This window comes from Ursus arctos, unplaced genomic scaffold (genome assembly GCF_023065955.2).
Source record: "Ursus arctos isolate Adak ecotype North America unplaced genomic scaffold, UrsArc2.0 scaffold_28, whole genome shotgun sequence".
Taxonomy (NCBI): domain Eukaryota; kingdom Metazoa; phylum Chordata; class Mammalia; order Carnivora; family Ursidae; genus Ursus; species Ursus arctos.
In genome coordinates, this window is record NW_026622963.1 from 12586814 (window position 1) to 12604985 (window position 18172).

General features: G+C 37.8%; 1 protein-coding gene across 3 annotated transcripts in view; it reads left to right on the top strand.

The window, feature by feature from the left end:
- The first annotated feature begins 310 nt into the window (after nt 1-310).
- The window catches only part of TUBGCP5 (tubulin gamma complex associated protein 5), an 80933-nt gene continuing 63071 nt past the window's right edge, over nt 311-18172 (top strand). For 2 of the 3 annotated variants that reach the window (XM_026489468.4, XM_026489467.4), the window contains exons 1-6: nt 311-511; nt 2860-2913; nt 3037-3145; nt 15339-15435; nt 15817-15896; nt 16747-16882. In XM_026489468.4, the coding sequence (XP_026345253.2) occupies nt 366-511; nt 2860-2913; nt 3037-3145; nt 15339-15435; nt 15817-15896; nt 16747-16882 (622 nt within the window). In that variant the 5' untranslated portion in view covers nt 311-365. The remainder of the gene's footprint in view (nt 512-2859; nt 2914-3036; nt 3146-15338; nt 15436-15816; nt 15897-16746; nt 16883-18172) is intronic. The other variant, XM_048221386.1, reaches the window with a different exon arrangement.

Consider the following 18172-nt stretch of genomic DNA (forward strand, 5'->3'; position numbering starts at 1 on the left):
GAAAAGGCGGGTGCAAATAGGTACATTGAATGAAAACTAACAGGCGGCTCTGGAAATATCGTAAGGTAAACCACCAGCCAAGGTTAGCCAGAGATTACTATTGTTAATTGCATTATTATCATTATTATTACTATCATTAATCTAACGGCTAATTCTTTGAGGACACTCCTAAACGTACCGAGGTGAGACTGGCAAAGGCAGCCCGGAACCGCAGGCAAGCACCGGCGTGGAAGCAACGCAGCGTTAGGGCGAACTCTCGCGACAGCGTCCTGAGGCTCTCGGAGGCGCAAAGAAGCGGGAGCTTGAACTCTCGCGAGAGCGACCACAACCCCGCGGAGGCTCGTTGCGGTAGAAGTTCCAGCAGTATGTCTCGGCCGCCTTTACATTGGGGCGAACTGGACCAGCAGCAGGAGCGCGACGTTCGGGAGCTCGTTCGCCATGTGGCGGGCCTTCAGGACGAGGCGGACCCCAACTTCCAGCTCGCCCTGCACTTTGCGTGGTCCAACTTCAGGTGTGCGGCGCGGCTCCCGGGCCGAGGCTAGGGACAGGAAGGGGTCAAGCAGTATCTGGAGCGCGCGGCCGGGTTTCCCCACCCCCAGCAAAGCTCTCGCGCGCCCTGCTGCTCCTGCAGTAGCTTGGTGCCCTAATGCTCCCTAAATCTCTGTCGCGTGTGACACACGCATACTGAAATAGTGGGTTGTGGGTTGTTGAGGGTCGGCCTTATCCTTTAGAAGCGCGCTTCTGGAGAACTGGTCTGTGTCTGTTATTTCTTGTTCCACCCACTGCCCTTAGCGCGGTACACTGCCCATTGTTTTTTGAATGGATAGATAAGTGAAGTTTTAGAGCAGAATAATGGTCACACCCTGCTTAACACTGTGTTCTTACTGATTCCCTATTTCTTCTTGGTCCATTCCAGATTTCTCTTACTTTGGTCTTTTTTTTTTCTTTTTCCCAAACACACAGCATAATACACTGAATAACTTATACCGTTTGTCTCCTCCACCCCTACCTCCAGCTAGAATCTAAGTTCCACCAGGTTAGGGATCTTGGTCTGTTTTGTTCATTTATTATCCCAACACCTAGAACAGTTCCTGGCACATAGTCCTAAGCCACCAAATAATACAACTTCTAATACAGTTTCTCATGTAATTTTTCAAGATTTGTCTGGTTTAGATACTTAGGTGAAGTCAGAGCTCTTATTTTTATTTATGGAGGATGTAAATTAGACAATACTGTTATCATTATCTGTAATGGAATTATTACTAAAAAATGTTCATCAGTGTTAATATTCTGCCTATTTAATTTCAGTAGAAATCTTTTTTTAAATAAAGATTTTATTTATGTCTTTGTCGGAGAGAGAGCACAAGCAGGCAGAGTAGCATGCAGAGGGAGAAGCAGGCTCCCTCCTGAGAATGGAGCACAGTGCAGGACTTCATCCCAACCTGAGCTGAATGAAGGCAGACGCTTAACCGACTGAGCCACCCAGGCGTCACTTCAGTAGAAATCTTGAATAGTAATGTTTTTCAGTATCTGTAATTTTGAATATCAGCCCTAACAATCATACATACAGTACCTACTTGGTTTATAATGAGAACAATGAGTCTAAAAGCTCACCAAGTTTCTGAAATAATAAGCTCATTTCTTAAGTGTCACTTAAATATAACTGTCTGAATAGGTCATACAAGATGGAAATTTAAGTGCTGTATCCCAAGTAATTTCTCTTTTAATTAATTTCTCAATGGCATTAAGTAGATGGATATCATTTTAGACTTGGGAGAGACATTAGAATTTACTATCTTCTTTTACACATTGAGAAACTGATAAAAAAAGAGAAACTAAATAATAGGTTAAAGTGGTGTTCTACTCAGCCATTTACTGGGATAGCATTAGCTATATTATTTAGTAGTGTGAATTACTTCTTTTAAATACAGATTGTTGTCTTTGATACTAAAAAATGGAAAACGAGTTGATTGAGCTGTACGACAATTTTATAATGTTTTAGTCCATCAGGAAAATGAACTACTCATGTTTGTTTTTTTTTTAAATTGTGGCCATGTTCTAGGCCCTAGAAAATCAGGTAAGTGAGATATAGCTTCTATCCTAAAGGAAGACAGAGACAAAAGTTAATTACATATGATGTAGAATAGGTGTTTTTAACCTGAGAGCCTGAAGATAGAATTCAGGTGTTATGAATTTGGACAAGAAAAAAAATTACACTAACCTCTAACTAAAAAGTAGCATTTTCTTAAATTATGAATGAAAGCAGCAAGCAATACTGGTTTACCTATGACTCTGTCAAAGGTAGAAATCACACAGTTCACATCATAAAGTTGTGGCATATATTTCTAAATATTTTTTACTGTTACTTTAATGATAGTTAAGGATCCACTGCTAGATCTTGTTATTTAATGCTTTAATAAATATGTCTCTTACTATATCAGCAAACTTTAAAAAATATTTCACCACTATATTTTAGTATACTTGGTTTTCTTTGTAGCTCATTTTATGATCTAAAAACATTATTCTGAGAAGGGAGCCCTAAACTTCACTGGGCTTCACTATGGCATAAAGAGATTAGGAACCCCTGCTATAGAATGTGCTATGCTGGACTTAGATGTAGGGCATTATGGGAAGGTGAAGAAATCAGAGGACAGAGGAGGCTAAGGATGACCTGTGCTTGAGCAGTCTCCAAGACCACTGAGTGGCTGTTTGCCTGGGTAGAAGTGATGAGAGGAGAGAGGTGCACTCCTAGAAATAATATTGCTGAATATAGGGTATCTGTAGGGATATGGAGGGCTCTCGACTAGTCCACTTAGCTATATGACAAGATTCATATAAGAATTGCATTTTATCTTTTAGATTTCATCGTTTCTTGGATGTTAACAGCCACAAAGTAGAAAAGACAATAGCAGGGTAAGTTAGTTTCATATGTATGTATATATATGTATATATTCAGAAATAGTACATAATTACTTGTAGATCTTTTTATTAATGTAAGTTTATAACTATCAGTTTATTTTTTTAAATATATTTTAGAATTTATGAAAAATTCATCATTCATTCTGATCTCAGCAAAGCTGCTAGTTGGAAGAGACTAACTGAAGAATTTCTAAATGCATCACTTCTGAGCATAAAGGAAATAAAGGTATGCATTATATTGTGACATCTCCTTGTATTTTACTGTTTCCAGTCTATTATCGTCAGCTTGTTTCTGTTACTATTTAAACATTCATTCTATTTTATAATTATCTGCTAATTGGAGCAGAACCTTCTGGAAATTGACTTAAGCATTGTCATCAAACCCAGTGTGCCTCAGGCTTATGATCCATGAACAAGCGTGTTCTTGTGTAATTGTCTTCTTAGCTGAACCGACTGTGGAAATTGAGATCAGAGATTGGCACAAATAATAGCACTGTCTGGCTATCTTAAAACTTTTTTTTTTTTTTAAAGATTTTATTTATTTATTCGACAGAGATAGAGACAGCCAGCGAGAGAGGGAACACAAGCAGGGGGAGTGGGAGAGGAAGAAGCAGGCTCATAGCGGAAGAGCCTGATGTGGGGCTCGATCCCATAACCCCGGGATCACGCCCTAAGCCGAAGGCAGATGCTTAACCGCTGTGCCACCCAGGAGCCCCTGGCTATCTTAAAACTTTTAAATGGCTTTTCAGCACTTGGTAATAATAACTACTTATGTAATGCTAACCAAATGCCATGTACTATCCTAACCACATTCATATTCAGTTGTGGGTCTGTAAGATCACCCTTAGACTTGATTTACTGGAAGGATTCACAGAACTTTAAAAATGCTGCTATCCTGTTAGGTTTATTATAGTAAAAAGATATGGATTTAAAATGAACAAAGGGAAAAGATACATAGGATAAAGTTCAGAAGAAACCAGGTATAAGCTTCTAGGTGTGCCTTCCCAGTGGAGTTGTATGAGGATGCACTTAATTCTCCCAATGATAATGTGTGACAACATGTGCAAAGTGTTGCAAACCAAGGAAGTTCACCTGAGCCTTGGTGTCTAACATTTTGATTGGTGGTCAGTCACATGGATGTGCAGTGCACATGTGGCTGACCATAGCCCTTTAGTCGCCAACCCCTCAGAGGTCAAACCAAGGACCTCAGACATTCACTGTAAGTCACATTGTTAACATAAACTAACTAGTCAAACTGATACCTCATGGCCCAAAGCCTCTGGTATACAGAAACACTCTTCTCTGCAGGATATTCCCGGGGCTCAGAGGTTCTCTCTCAGGAGCTAGTCAAGGGCCAGTCCTAAAGACCTTTGAGATGTTCAGAGTTTGGGCAACTCAGGCTTCCTGAGTAAACCCTTTATTGTGCACATATATTAACTCGTCCTCACAGTAAACACTGAGGTATTCTGTAATTGTTAGGCTTTCCCTTTGTCTATACTGTGGGAAGTGGTAAGGAAGAGAGCTTCCTTCTTCGTAAGGAAGAGAGCTTTAGATAATTCTTTAAAACTGTCTATTAATTTAAGGAAAGGCTATAAAAATATTTCTGGAAAAGAAAGCTACATAGAGCTCTGAATCCATGCCCTGAGGATTAGAAACACACTTCTGTGTATTATTCCTGTAAGGACCATTTTAAAAGAGAAATAGGAAAATCTTTTTTAGATCTTTTCTTAGTTTATTTTATATAGCTTCTTAGATAGACTTTAGACTTTAGAATTTAATAATTTAGATCCTATAACAACATAATATTAATTTTTAAAAAATGGCAGGGCACCTGGGTGGCTCAGTTGATTAAGCATTCAACTCATGATTTCAGCTCAGGTTTTGATCTCAGGGTCATCGGTTCAAGCCCCGCATTGGGCTCCTCACTGGGCGTGGAGCCTACGTTTTTGTTTTTTTTTTTTAAGATTTTATTTATTTGAGAGAGAGAGAGAGCATGAGCAGGGGTAGGGGGAGAGGGAGAGGTACAAGCAGACTCCCTGCTAAGTAGGGATCATGGGACCATGATCAAGGACCATGGGATCATGACCTGAGCTGAAGTCAAATGCTTAACTGACTGAGCCATCCAGGCACCTCTGGGCGTGGAGCCTACTTTAAAAACAAAACAAAACAAACTGGTGCAGCTACCCTGGAAAACAGTGTGGAGGTTCCTAAAAAAAAGTTAGAAATAGAACTACTCTATGACCCAGCAATTGCACTACTATGTATTTATCCAAAAGATACAAACATAGTGATTTGAAGGGGCACATGAGCCCCAATGTTTATAGCAGCAGTGTCCACAATACCCAAACTATGGAAAGAGCCTAGATGTCCATTGATAGATGAATGGATAAAGAAGATGTGGTATATGTGCATAATGGAATATTACTCAGTCATCAAAAAGAATGAAAGCTTGCCATTTGTAACAACGTGGATGGAACTAGAGGGTGCTATGCTAAACAGAGTAAGTCAGTGAAAGACAAATACCATATGATTTCACTCATGTGGAATTTAAGAAACAAGACAGATGAACATAGGGGAAGGGAAGGAAAAATAAAGTAAGATGAAAACAGGGAGAGAAACCATAAGAAACTTAATTATAGGGAGAAAATTGAGGGTTGCTGGAGGGGAGGTGGATGGGGAGTGGGGTAATTGGGTGATGGGTGTTAAGGAGGGCACTTGATGTAATGAGCACTGGGTGTTATATGCAACCGATGATTCACTAAATTTGATCCTTGAAACTAATAGTACACTATATATCAACTTAATTGAATTTAAATAAAAATGTTAAGTAAATAAAAATAAATAAGTAATAATAATAATGGCAAGCATTTTTAGAGCACTTGATGCATGCCAGGCTCTCTTAGTCCCATAAAGACCATACTCAGTAGGTATTACTATACTACTCAGTAGTATTACTATACTCATTTTGGCAAGGCAGATGCCTTAATTGCAGTCTCATTTGTACCAATGAAAATACTTGTGTTATACAGAATAATTAAATGAAAGAAACCATGAGTGTCACTTCTTATTCCTACTTTGACCTTTTCATTGCCATCTCTGGTCATTTTTCTGTACATTTCCCTGAACACAGGGGAACCACATTCCCTTGCTCTGCTGTGGCACATCCTATGTGCTATACTCGCACTGCTCTTCCCCTTCTCTCCTGCCTGAGGAATCTCATCTTTTAATATTAAATTCAAGTGTTGTCTATATAGATACTATGTATTTCAGTTATTTATTATGTTTGTTATTATTTATTTCCTGTCTCCTGGTTTAACATGCTAGTTTTACAAGTTCAGGGTTCTTCATCTGATTTGTTCTCAGGTACCTAGACCAGAGTAGACAATAAATACGTGTTGCAGAATGAAATCTGTACAATCCTGTCTTCCATTCTGTCCCTGTCTGTCCTCAGTTCTTGCCCTACTTACATGCAGAATTGGTTACCATTTTCCCCCCTGCTGAGGCATCTTCCACACATCTGTTATAGTGTAGCAATACTTTATACTTTTTTTTAGCTTTATCAGTATATAACTTCACATACCATAAAATCCATCCATTGTGAATGTACATTCCACCAGTTTTAGTAAACATGTAGTTATATAACCACAACCTAGTTTTAGAACATTTCCATCGCCCCAGAAGTTTCCCTTAAGCTCATTTCCAGTCAGTGCCTGCTCCTACCCCAACCCCAGACAGCTGCTAATCTGTTTGCTCTATCTATAAAGTTTTCTTTTCTGGGCGTTTCATATAAATGAGTTCACACAATATGCAATTTTTGTGTCTCTTTCATGATATTTTTGAGATTTATTCATGTTGTAGTATGTTTCGGTTTTCTATTTATTTTAATTGCTGAATGGTATTCATTGTATAGCTAAGCCACATCTTGCTGATGCACCAGTAGATGACACTTAGATTGTTGCCAGTTTTTGGTTAGCATGAATAATGAACTGCTGTTAACATTCTCGTAGAAGCTTTGTGTGAATTTAAGTCTTCACGCTTTTTGGACAGATTACTAGGAGTGTAATTGTTCCTTTATATGGTAAGCTTAGGTTGAACCTTTTGAAAAACTGCCAAGTTATTTCCCAGAGTGGCTATATCATTTTATATTCCCCCAAGCAATATGCAAGAGTTCCAGTTTCTCCACATCCTTGCCAACACTTGTTTTTAATCTTTTATATTATAGACATCCTAGAGAAAATGTGATGATACATCATTGTGGTTTTGATTTACATTTCCCTAATGACTAAAGATATTGAGCATTTTTTCATGTGCTTTTTAGCCATTTGTATCTCTTCTGTAATGTCTGTTAAAGTCCTTTCCCATTTTGAAATTGGATTGCTTGTCTTCTTACTGAGTCATCAGAGTTGTTTATTCCTCACACAAGTTCTTCATCAGAAAAATGATTTACAAGTATTTTCTTCCAGTCTCTAGCTTGTCTTTTCATTTTCTAAGTGGTGTTTTTTTGAAGTTCATAAGTTTTTCATTTTAATGAAGTTCAATTTATCTATTTCTTTCTTTCATGAATTGTGATTTTGGGGTCATATCTAAGAACTCTGCCTAATCCAAAGCTAAAAGGCTTTTCTCCTGTCTTGTCTTCTAGCAGTTTAAGCACTTGCATTTCAATTTATGTTTTATTATGAGTTAAATGTTGTAAGGAAAGGATCTTAATTAAATTTTTTTTACCTTCAGATATTTAGTTGTAGAAAAGACTATTTTTTACCTATCGAATTGTCTTGGCAACGTCGTCAAAAACAAATTGGACATAAATACAAGGATTTATTTCTGGACTCTGAATTGTGTCACTAATTTATATGCCTATCCTTACACAAATACCACACTGTGTTTATTATTGTAGCTTTACAGTGAGTTTTGGAATCAGGTAATATAAGTACTGCAACTTTTTTATTTTTTTAAAACCATTTTCTCTATTCGAGACCCTTTGAATTTCTATGCACATTTTAGGATCAGCTAAATTTCTACAATAAGCCTTCAGAAATTTTGTCAGGGATTGCGTTGAATCATTAGATCATTTGGGCAGTATTGCTCTCATTGGTTGAATTGTGAACCCAGAAAAGATTTGTTCTCAAGTCCTATCCCTTGAGGTCTATGTTTTTTTTTTTAATAATAATATTTTTTTATTATATTAGTCACCATACAGTACATCCCTAGTTTTTGATGTAAAGTTCCATGATCATTACTTGCATATAACACCCACTGCACCATGCAATACGTGCCCTCCTTAATACGCATCACCGGCCTATCCCATTCCCCCCCCCCCCCCCCCCCGCCCGAAGCCCTCAGTTTGTATCCCAGAGTCCATAGTCTCTCATGGTTCATTCCCCCTTCTGTTTACCCCCGCTTTCTTCTTCCCTTTCTTCTCCTACCGATCTTCCTACTTCTTATGTTCCATAAATGAGTGAAACCATATGATAATTATCTTTCTCTGCTTGACTTATTTCGATTAACATTATCTCCTCCAGTCCCGTCCATGTTACAGCATGTGTTGAGAAATAGTTCTTTCTGATAGCTGAGTAATATTCCATTGTATATATGGACCACAACTTCTTAATCCAGTCATCTTTTGAAGGGCATCTCGGCTCCTTCCATGATTTAGCTATTGTGGACAATGCTGCTATGAATATTGGGGTGCATATAGACCTTCTCTTCACTACATCTGTATCTTTGGGGTAAATACCCAGTAGTGCAATGGCTGGATCATAGGGTAGCTCAATTTTTAACTTTTGAAGGGATCTCCACACTGTTTTCCAAAGTGGCTGTACCAACTTGCATTCCCACCAACAATGTAGGAGGGATCCCCTTTCTCCACATCCTCTCCAACATTTGTTGTTTCCTGCCTTGTCCATTTGTGCCATTCTGACTGGCATAAGGTGGTATCTCAGTGTGGTTTTGATTTGAATTTCCCTGATGGCTAATGATTTTGAACATTTTTTCATGTGTCTTAGCCATTTGTATGTCTTCGTTGGAAAAGTGTCTGTTTATATCTTCTGCCCATTTTTTGATTTATTTGTTTCTTGTGTATTGAGTTTGAGAAATTCTTTGTAGATCTTGGATACCAGTCTTTTATCTGTAGTGTCATTTGCAAATATCTTCTCCCATTCCATGGGCTGCCTCTTAGTGTTTTGGACTGTTTCCTTGGCTGTGCAGAAGCTTTTTATCTTGATGAAGTCCCACAAGTTCATTTATCTTTTGTTTCTCTTGTCTTTGGAGATGTGTCATGAAGAAAGTTGCTGTGGCTGATGTCAAAGAGGTTGCTGCCTATGTTCTCCTCTAGGATTTTGATGGATTCCTGTCTCACATCGAGGTCTTTCATCCATTTGGAGTTTATCTTTGTGTGTGGTGTGAGAGAGTGGTCAAGTTTCATTCTTTTGCATGTAGCTGTCCAATTTTCCCAGCACCATTTACTGAAGAGACTGTCTTTTTTCCACTGGATGTTTTTTCCTGCTTTGTTGAAGATTAGTTTCCCAAAGAGCTGAGGGTCCATTTCTGAGTTCTCTATTCTGTTCCATTGGTCTATGTGTCTGTTTTTGTGCCAGTACCATGCTGTCTTTGTGGTCACAGCTGTGTAGTACAACTTGAAATCCGGCAACGTGATGCCCCCAGCTTTGTTTTTCCTTTTCAACAGTTCCTTGGCGATTCGGGGCCTTTTCTGGTTCCACACAAATTTAAGGGCTGTTTGTTCCAGTTCTTTGAAAAATGTCACGGGTATTTTGATCGGGATGGCATTGAAAGTGTAGATTGCTCTGGGTAGCATAGACATTTTAACTATGTTTATTCTTCTGATCCATGAGCATGGAATATTTTTCCATCTCTTTGTGTCTTCTTCAATGTCTTTCAAGAGTGATTTGTAGTTTCTAGAATATAGGTCCTTTATGTCTCTGGTTAAGTTAATTCCAAGGTAACGTATGATTTTTGGTGCTATTGTAAATGGAATGGATTCCCTAATTTCTCTTTCCTCAGTCTCATTGTTCATGTATAGAAATGCAACTGATTTCTGAGCATTGATTTTGTATCCCGCCACATTACTGAATTGCCCTATAACTTCTAATAGTTTGGGGGTAGAGTCTTTTGGGTTTTCCATATAGAGTATCATGTCATCTGCGAAGAGAGACAGTTTGACTTCTTTGCTGATTTGGATACCTTTTATCCCTTTTTGTTGTCTGATTGCTGTTGCAAGGACTTCTAGTACTAAGTTGAATAGTAGTGGGGAGAGTGGGCATCCTTGTCGTGTTCCTGATCTTAAGGGAAAGGCTTCCAGCTTTTGCCCATTGAGAATGATATTTGCTGTAGGCTTTTCCTAGATGGTTTTTATGAGATTGAGCAATGTACCCTCTATCCCTACACTCTGAAGTGTTTTAATCAGGAAAGGATGCTGTATTTTGTCAAATGCTTTTTCTGCATCAATTGAGAGGATCATATGTATCCCTTGATGTCTGTGAATGTGACCTTCCTATGGGATGTTTGACAATGTAAGCAAATTGAAATGAAGTCAGACTGGATTAGGGTAGTCTCTGATCCATGATTGATATCCTTGTAAGACAATAGAAATTTGAACACAGATACACACAGGGCAGACATGCAATAATGGAGGCAAAGATTAGAGCCATGCAGCTGCAAATCAAGGAGCCCTAAGGATTTGTGGTAACCACCAGAAGCTGGAAGAGGCAAGGAGGGATTCTTCCCTCAAGCTTTCAGATTGAGTGTGGCCTTGCTGACAGCTTGATCTCAGATTTCTAGCCCCAAGAACTGAGGAAGAATAAATTGCTTTTAAGCCACGCAGTTTGTAGAATTTTGTTATGGCAGCCCAAGGAAACTACTACACAGTCTTACCAATATTAAATCTTCTAATCTGTGAGTATGAACTCTCCATTTATTTGGATCATCTTTCATTTTTCTCAGCAATTTTATTTTTCCAGGTACAAATCTTTCATTTCTAATGTTTACTCCTAAATGTTTTATTCTATTTGGTGCTACTCTGAATGGAATTTTCTTCTTAATTTTATTCGCAGGTTGCTTATTGCTAGCATATAAAAATAAAATTCACTTTTATATTGATTTTTTATGTAGTTAGCCTTGTTAAAGTCGTTTATTTTAGTAATTTTCTTCTGGATTCCTTAGTATTTTCTACCCTGAGGGTCATGTTATCTCCAAAAGTAGTTTGACTTCTTCCTTTCCAATGCAAAGTGTTTTGGGGCTTTTTGCACTGGCCAGAAGCTACAATACAATGCTGAACAGGAGAGTGGACATTTTTTTTCCTTGTTCCTAGTCTTAGAGGAATAGCTTCAGTTTTAACCCTTAATTATGATATTAATCACAGATTTTTCATAGATGCCCTTTATCAGTTTGAAGATGTTCTCTTTTACTCCTAGTCTGTTGAGAGTTTTTATCATGATTAAGTGTTGGATATTGTCAAATCTCTTTAGGTACCTTTGAGATAATCATAGGTTTTTTGTTTTGTATTCTGTTAATATGAGGTGTTAGACCGCCTGCTGTAACAAAATACCATAGACTGGATGGCTTAAAGACACAAATTTATTTTCTCATGGTAGTGGAGTCTGGGAGGACTAAGATTAAGATGCTGGCTGATTCAGTTGCTGGTTATGATTCTGTCTGACTCATAGGTGGCCATCTTCAATGGCAGAGCTCTCTGGTATCTCTTCTTATCGCATTGGACCTGGGCTTCACCCTTATGAACTAATAACCTCTGAAAGCCCCATCTGCAAATACCATCACACTGGCAGTTAAGAGTTTCAGCACAAGGGGCGCCTGGGTGGCACAGCGGTTAGGCGTCTGCCTTCGGCTCAGGGCGTGATCCAGCGTTCTGGGATCAAGCCCCACATCAGGCTCCTCCGCTATGAGCCTGCTTCTTACTCTCCTGCTCCCCCTGCTTGTGTTCCCTCTCTTGCTGGCTGTCTCTCTCTAATAAATAAATAAATTAAAAAAAAAAAAAAAAGTTTCAGCACAGGAATTTGAGAGGGACACACACTTTTAGTTCATAATATATGATGTATTATATTAAATGAACTTAGGGTGTTAATCTGATTTGTGTGTGTGGACTGAGAAGTACATTCATACTTAAGGCCATTTTCAAGACTTTCCTGGCTTATATTTTGTGTTGGTTGTCTCTCCTCTTCTCTTTGCATGAACTCATATTCCATCAGCCAAGGCTCTGCTGTGTACAGCACAGCCTGTAGTCACCCAAGACATATGGAGAGCTGAAGCAAGCCCTGTGTGGCTGTTGTGCCTCCAGGAATTCCCTGATAAACCCTCAGCTATTCTGGTATCCTGCTACTCACCCCACACAGGACTGCAATCACTGACACCCCACTTCCCTTGCCACTGCGTTTGCCACTTTAACTGACAGCTATTTGAGTCCAGTGAGACTCTTCCATCAACAGAAGCAAAGCTGCTAGTTTTCAGTCCTTGTCTAGTCTGGTTGAACTACAACTGTGATAAAGCTAGAAGGAGGAGGAAAATAGCTCTGGGCAAATATGCCACAAACTCACACAGTTCCTCCCTGAGACCATTTTCATGAATAAATGCTTCTCACCGTTTGTATGCCCATGCTCTACTGAGAGCACTGAAATGGTTCTCTGGCAGTTTTGTCCAGCTTTTAGTTACTTTTAGGGGAAAAGTTTTGAAGACCACTTCCTTTCATCATGCCAGAAGTATATCTCTAACCACACTATCTATTATAAATAGTTAGGGATTTATATTATCCATGGGGGTTATTCAGTAAATGACAGTTCACTATTTCCAGGCTCTGAATGATATTTGGCAAAAGAGAATTTGGGGTTATTTGTTATTCTGGAAAAAATAAGCAAAGACTTCGACATATTTATAAAACCCCAGTGGAACTATGAATTCTACTTCTTTGTAGCTTTGAGTTTCAAAGAATGTGAAAGTGGAGTGTAAGTTATCCTTAAATATCCTTTGAGATTCAAGACCACCTCTGATACAATGTACAACACATGGGATTGCTTCTTTCATCGTGTGTGTGTGTGTGTGTGTGTGTGTGTGTGTGTTCATGTGTGTGTTCATTGACTTTTTACAGAGTAGCAGGGACTACTACTCAGAAGACAGAGACTAGGGTCATGTGGCTGATGTGTAGATAGAGTTCCAACTCTTTACCTTTATCTCTTATGTAAAGAGATGGTATAAAAAACAAGTTAACTTATATTTTTGAAGTTAAATAAAATAGTTCATATCTTCTAAATGTAAGTCCTAGAGTCCTAAGTCTAAGCAGTCTTCTTTTTCTTTATTACAATTAGTAATTTTGGTCAAAGCATGATATATAGCTGGTTGATAGGCTATGTTTTGACCATTAGTGCTAATTTGTAGTTCAGTGATAACCCAATTAGTGAGTCCCATCAGGGTCAAGCTCCTTTATAGATGTTACTCAAAAATGAACAATATATAGAAGTGGGGAAATGGCATCATTCAGGTTCTCCTCCCATGACCAAGAGCTGCTTTTTGTGCATCCCTACACTGCTACACAGCAATAGTTCTAATCCTTGGCAAAGTAGGGAGGTCTGCAAGGGTGCAGTATGTGCCCTTTTACTGTACCTACTTCCTTCCTCTGTCATTGGTAATTCTCACCTCATTCAGGTGCACAAAATCCAAAATAAAAAAATATCTGATGCTCGCAATTCCTACTAAATAATAGATTTCTATAGTGAGAGGTGTTTTCTTTAAGGATTTATATTTTAGACTTTTTATTCCACTTTTCTTTGTGGAATAAAAATTCTTTTCTTTGTTAAAGGAATTTCAGGCATTACCAAGCGGGTGAGAAATTATCAGAGAAAGGGCAGTTCCTTGCAGTTTTATTAGTGATATATTTCCTAAACATTCCTAGGAAAGTTTAGTAAGTGTTTACTGTGCCCCTGGCATCATACTAGGTGGTAGGAATACAGAATAAACAAGACATGATCATCATTGCCCGGATTTTTAATAGTATTTAATTGTAATTATGATAAACATTATGAAGACATATGCAAGGTACTACAGATGGTCCCTGACTTAGAGTGGTACAAAAGCAATTCATGTTCAGGGGAAATTCAGATTTTGAACTTTGATCTTTTCTCAGGTTAGTGATAAGCAGTATGACACTGTCTGGGTGATGCTGGACAGCAGCAGCAAGCCACAGCTCCCAGTCAGCTAGGTGTTCATGAGGGTAAACAACCAATACACTTACAGCCATGTTATACCTGTACAACCATTCTGTTTTTCACCTTTGATACAGTATTCAATAAATTGCATGAGATATTCAGCACTTAATAATTATATAGGTTTTGCCTTAGATGATTTTGCCCAACTATAGGCTAATATAGGTCTTCTGAGCATGTTTCACATAAGGTAGGGCAGGGATGCCTGGCTGGCTCAGTCAGTAGAGCGTGGGACTCTTGATCTGTGGTCCCGAGTCCTTATGTTGGGTGTAGAGATTACTTTAAAAAAAAAAAAAAAAAAGGTAGGGTAGGCCAAGCTATGATGTTCAGTAGGTTAGGTATATCAAATGCATTTTTGAGTTACAATATTTCCAACTTACAATGGCTTTCTTGGGATATAACCCCATCGTAAGTTGTGGAAGACTTGTTTAGAACATACAATAGGAAGAGCTCACGGGGTCTTTAGGCATTGGAGACTTACCTTCCTTGAATTTAACCCATCTCTTCTTTCCAGTATAGTTTATGACTTTTAGCCCATTTGGGGTATTTTTATTTTTGGTAACTTTTAAACATGATTTGGTTTTTTAAGATTTTATTTTTATTTATTTATTTTAGAGATAGCACAAGTAGTGGGAGGAGCAGAGCAAGAGGGACAAGCAGACTCTGCAGAGAGTGCGGAGCCGGACGTGGGTCCCGATCCCAAGACCCTGAGATCATGACCTGAGCCGAAATCAAGAGTTGATGCTTAACCAACTAAGCCACCCAGGCACCCCAGATATGGTTTTTTTTAAATATAGTTTTTTTTTTTTTAACTTAAAGAAGAGTTGAAGAATATTAAGTGAACTCCAGTGTATTCTTTGCTCAGGTTCACTAATCAGTGTTTTTTGAATCTGGAATAGTTCCTCAGGCTTTCTTTTTCTTGACCTTGACATTTTTTGAGAGCACAGCCTCAGTTTTGGTATTTCTTGATGATTCCTCATTATAATTAAGGTAATGCATTTTTGACATGTTCTTTGTACGTACACATTTGAACTCTAAAAAAGGCTAGGGCTTTGGATTTATTTAGATATAATTCATGTTTTCTCAAACTAGAAAAAATATTGGGGACATAATTGACATGGGGTTATCTTTTCTTAAACTAGTTTTGAAAGCTCTCACCAACCTCAGTGATTCATATCTTCATTTTTTTTTTTAAAGACAGATGCACATTATTCTATATTGTCACTTCTTCTGTGTCTATCTGATTCTCCTTCAAACAGCAATTATGTGGAAACACCAAGAGATAAAGAAGTGGGTACGTAGCCAAATGTTTAATATATAACAAAAGTGAAATTGGTTTTATTAATTACCAGACATTTTATAAAAAGTTGTAAAAATCTATGAAACTAAAATATTTCTGTTGCTTTGGATATAATTGCAATGACAAATCATTTAAAGTTTAAGTTCTGACTTTAAGTTAAACTACTTTCAACTATATAAAGAGAAAAATCACTTTTGAAGTTAAGTTAAATTTTAAAATGTAGTAGAATATCAATTTATTGAGTGTTTCAGTAATTTTGAGCTTTGTCATCTCCAGAGTGCGTTTTAAGTTTTGATAGACTTTTTTCCTATAGTTTTGGGGTTTTTTCCCACATATTTTTTATAAAGCTGATGAAATTCTTCTGTTATGTTTTAGAAAAGAAAGATGATTTTGACTGGGGAAAATACTTGATGGAAGGTGAAGAAATTGACCTTGGTCCAAATGTGGACACACCAGTAAGTGGCAATAGTTTCGCTATTGAAAATATAAATATATGCCAAGTGATACATTATTTTTATGGTTCCTTTCACTCTAGAGCAACTTAACTAAAACAAGAACATTCTTCACTAAATTAGTATAGTTTATTATCAAAGATTTATTAAGATTTTGCACTGAACCAATAGTATGAGGAAGTTGAATGGAATGAATGTAAGTATCGTGTAAGGAGTATCCTTTAATCCTGGGGGTTTTGCCACCAAAAATAATTCCAGGCTATCATAGTAACTTTCAAGACGTTTAGAAAAAAGTGTCATTAGGTGTAGTTTTTGCTTTTTTTTTTTGAAATTTTCTTGTTCTTTTCATCTAAATAGCTTCAGTCACCATATACTCTTAAGGGTAAGATGTATTTTCCTTTTTTTTTTTTTACATAATTTAATATACTTATTGTTTGTATTATAATACAATTAGCATCTGAATATATCCCTAATTATATAATTTATATTTTCCCTTTCAATTTTAAACATTGACTATTTAGATAAAATAGGTTTTTAGAAGATGTGTATGAAAATAGTTTTATTTTATTTTTTTAATAATACTTTTTTATTATATTATGTTAGTCACCATACAGTACATCCCTGGTTTTTGATGTAAAGTTCCATGATTCATTACTTGCATATAACACCCAGTGCACTATGCAATATGTGCCCTCCTTACTACCCATCACCAGCCTATCCCATTCCCCCACCCCGCTCCCCTCTGAAGCCCTCAGTTTGTTTCCCAGAGTCCATAGTCTCTCATGGTTCATTCCCCCTTCTGTTTACCCCCCGCCCTTTCTTCTTCCCTTGATGTATTTCCCTTTTTAATCAGAATTGGTCTGAAGACAGTGAAGATGAAAATGATCAACAGCCCTTAAGTAGAGAAGATTCTGGGATTCAAGTGGACAGGACACCGTTAGAAGAACAAGATCAAAACAGAAAACTGGGGCCTCGTGTCAGCTGGAAAGGTACTGTGTGTTCTCAGATGCATCATTGTCTTGTAGTAGGACAGGCATGGGAATCAATCTATATGATTGAAGATACTGGTAAGCTCTGCCATCCTCACAAATCTTTTTAAACCATTAGTAGATCTATAGTGTCTAAGAAGTGGTACCACAAAATTAATGTTGAAAGGAGATTTAGAGTAAAATTCAGTTCTTTTTTTTATAGTTCTGAGACCTTTACTAGTCCTAAATATTTCAGTTTGTTTCTTATTGGAGAAGGGTTGACTTTGCTAAAGTTAGAAAGCAAATAAAAGGAAAAAGGATCTGTACAATTTAATTTTAAATTGGAATGTTTGAGTTTTAGTGAAGAACTTTGAATAGGTAGACTCTAGAAAGAACTAGAAGCAACCTCAGAGATTAGATTATCTAATTCTACTCCTCATTTTGTGGGTAAGGAAACAAAGTCCTGGTTACGTTGATTTTTCTATGGTCACGTAGCTGTGAAACTCACCCCAGAAGCTGGGCTATGTAACCAGACCCTGTTTACTGTACTCGAACCTTGCTAAATGGACAAAGTATTTAAAGCTGATTTAGCATCCTAATGATTTTCTATTTCTTTTTAATTTTTGTATTGGACCTTGAGGGCAGAGTGTGGTCATTACTAATCCATGCAGGAACTTTTAGTTTAGGTTATATCCTCTATTCTGCTATTTCTGATTCTCACTACCTATTCCCTTTCTCTGCCAGCCCAGTTCTAGGCACCTGTTGTAGAGTATTTGATACCTGTGTTCTCACACAAGTCAAGTTCTTATACATTCTGTTGGTTGGTGTGTTCTGCTTTAAAATTATGTGCTGGTATTATTCTATGTGCAGACTTTGGTCTATTTCTCTTTCATTTATCTCCGTTTTAAATCTGTCTCTGTCAACTCTGTGAAGATTTCTTCTGTTACTCCTAACTGCCGTATAGATTTTTTGCAGTTTGCAGTACCACATTTAAATTATCACTTCCACAGGGAAGTTTTTGCCCCCCCCTACCTAGTGCCATGCCCATTATGGACCTGGCCCACAGTCTCCTCCCTACTTGATAAGATCCACCCCTCTGATTTTGGCTGCTTTTGTTTTAATTTACATGTGTCTGTTTGGGATAAGTACTTGTGGTTCCTCAGGTCCTTCAGTTTTACCCCTTCTGTGAAGTACCCATTGATAACACTCTGCTTGTTTTCTTTTGGTATTCATGATTTCCTTCCCAACCCCATCCTTCAGAGTTCCTTGTATGTCTAGATATTAATTCCTAGGTTTTAGACATTGCAGTTA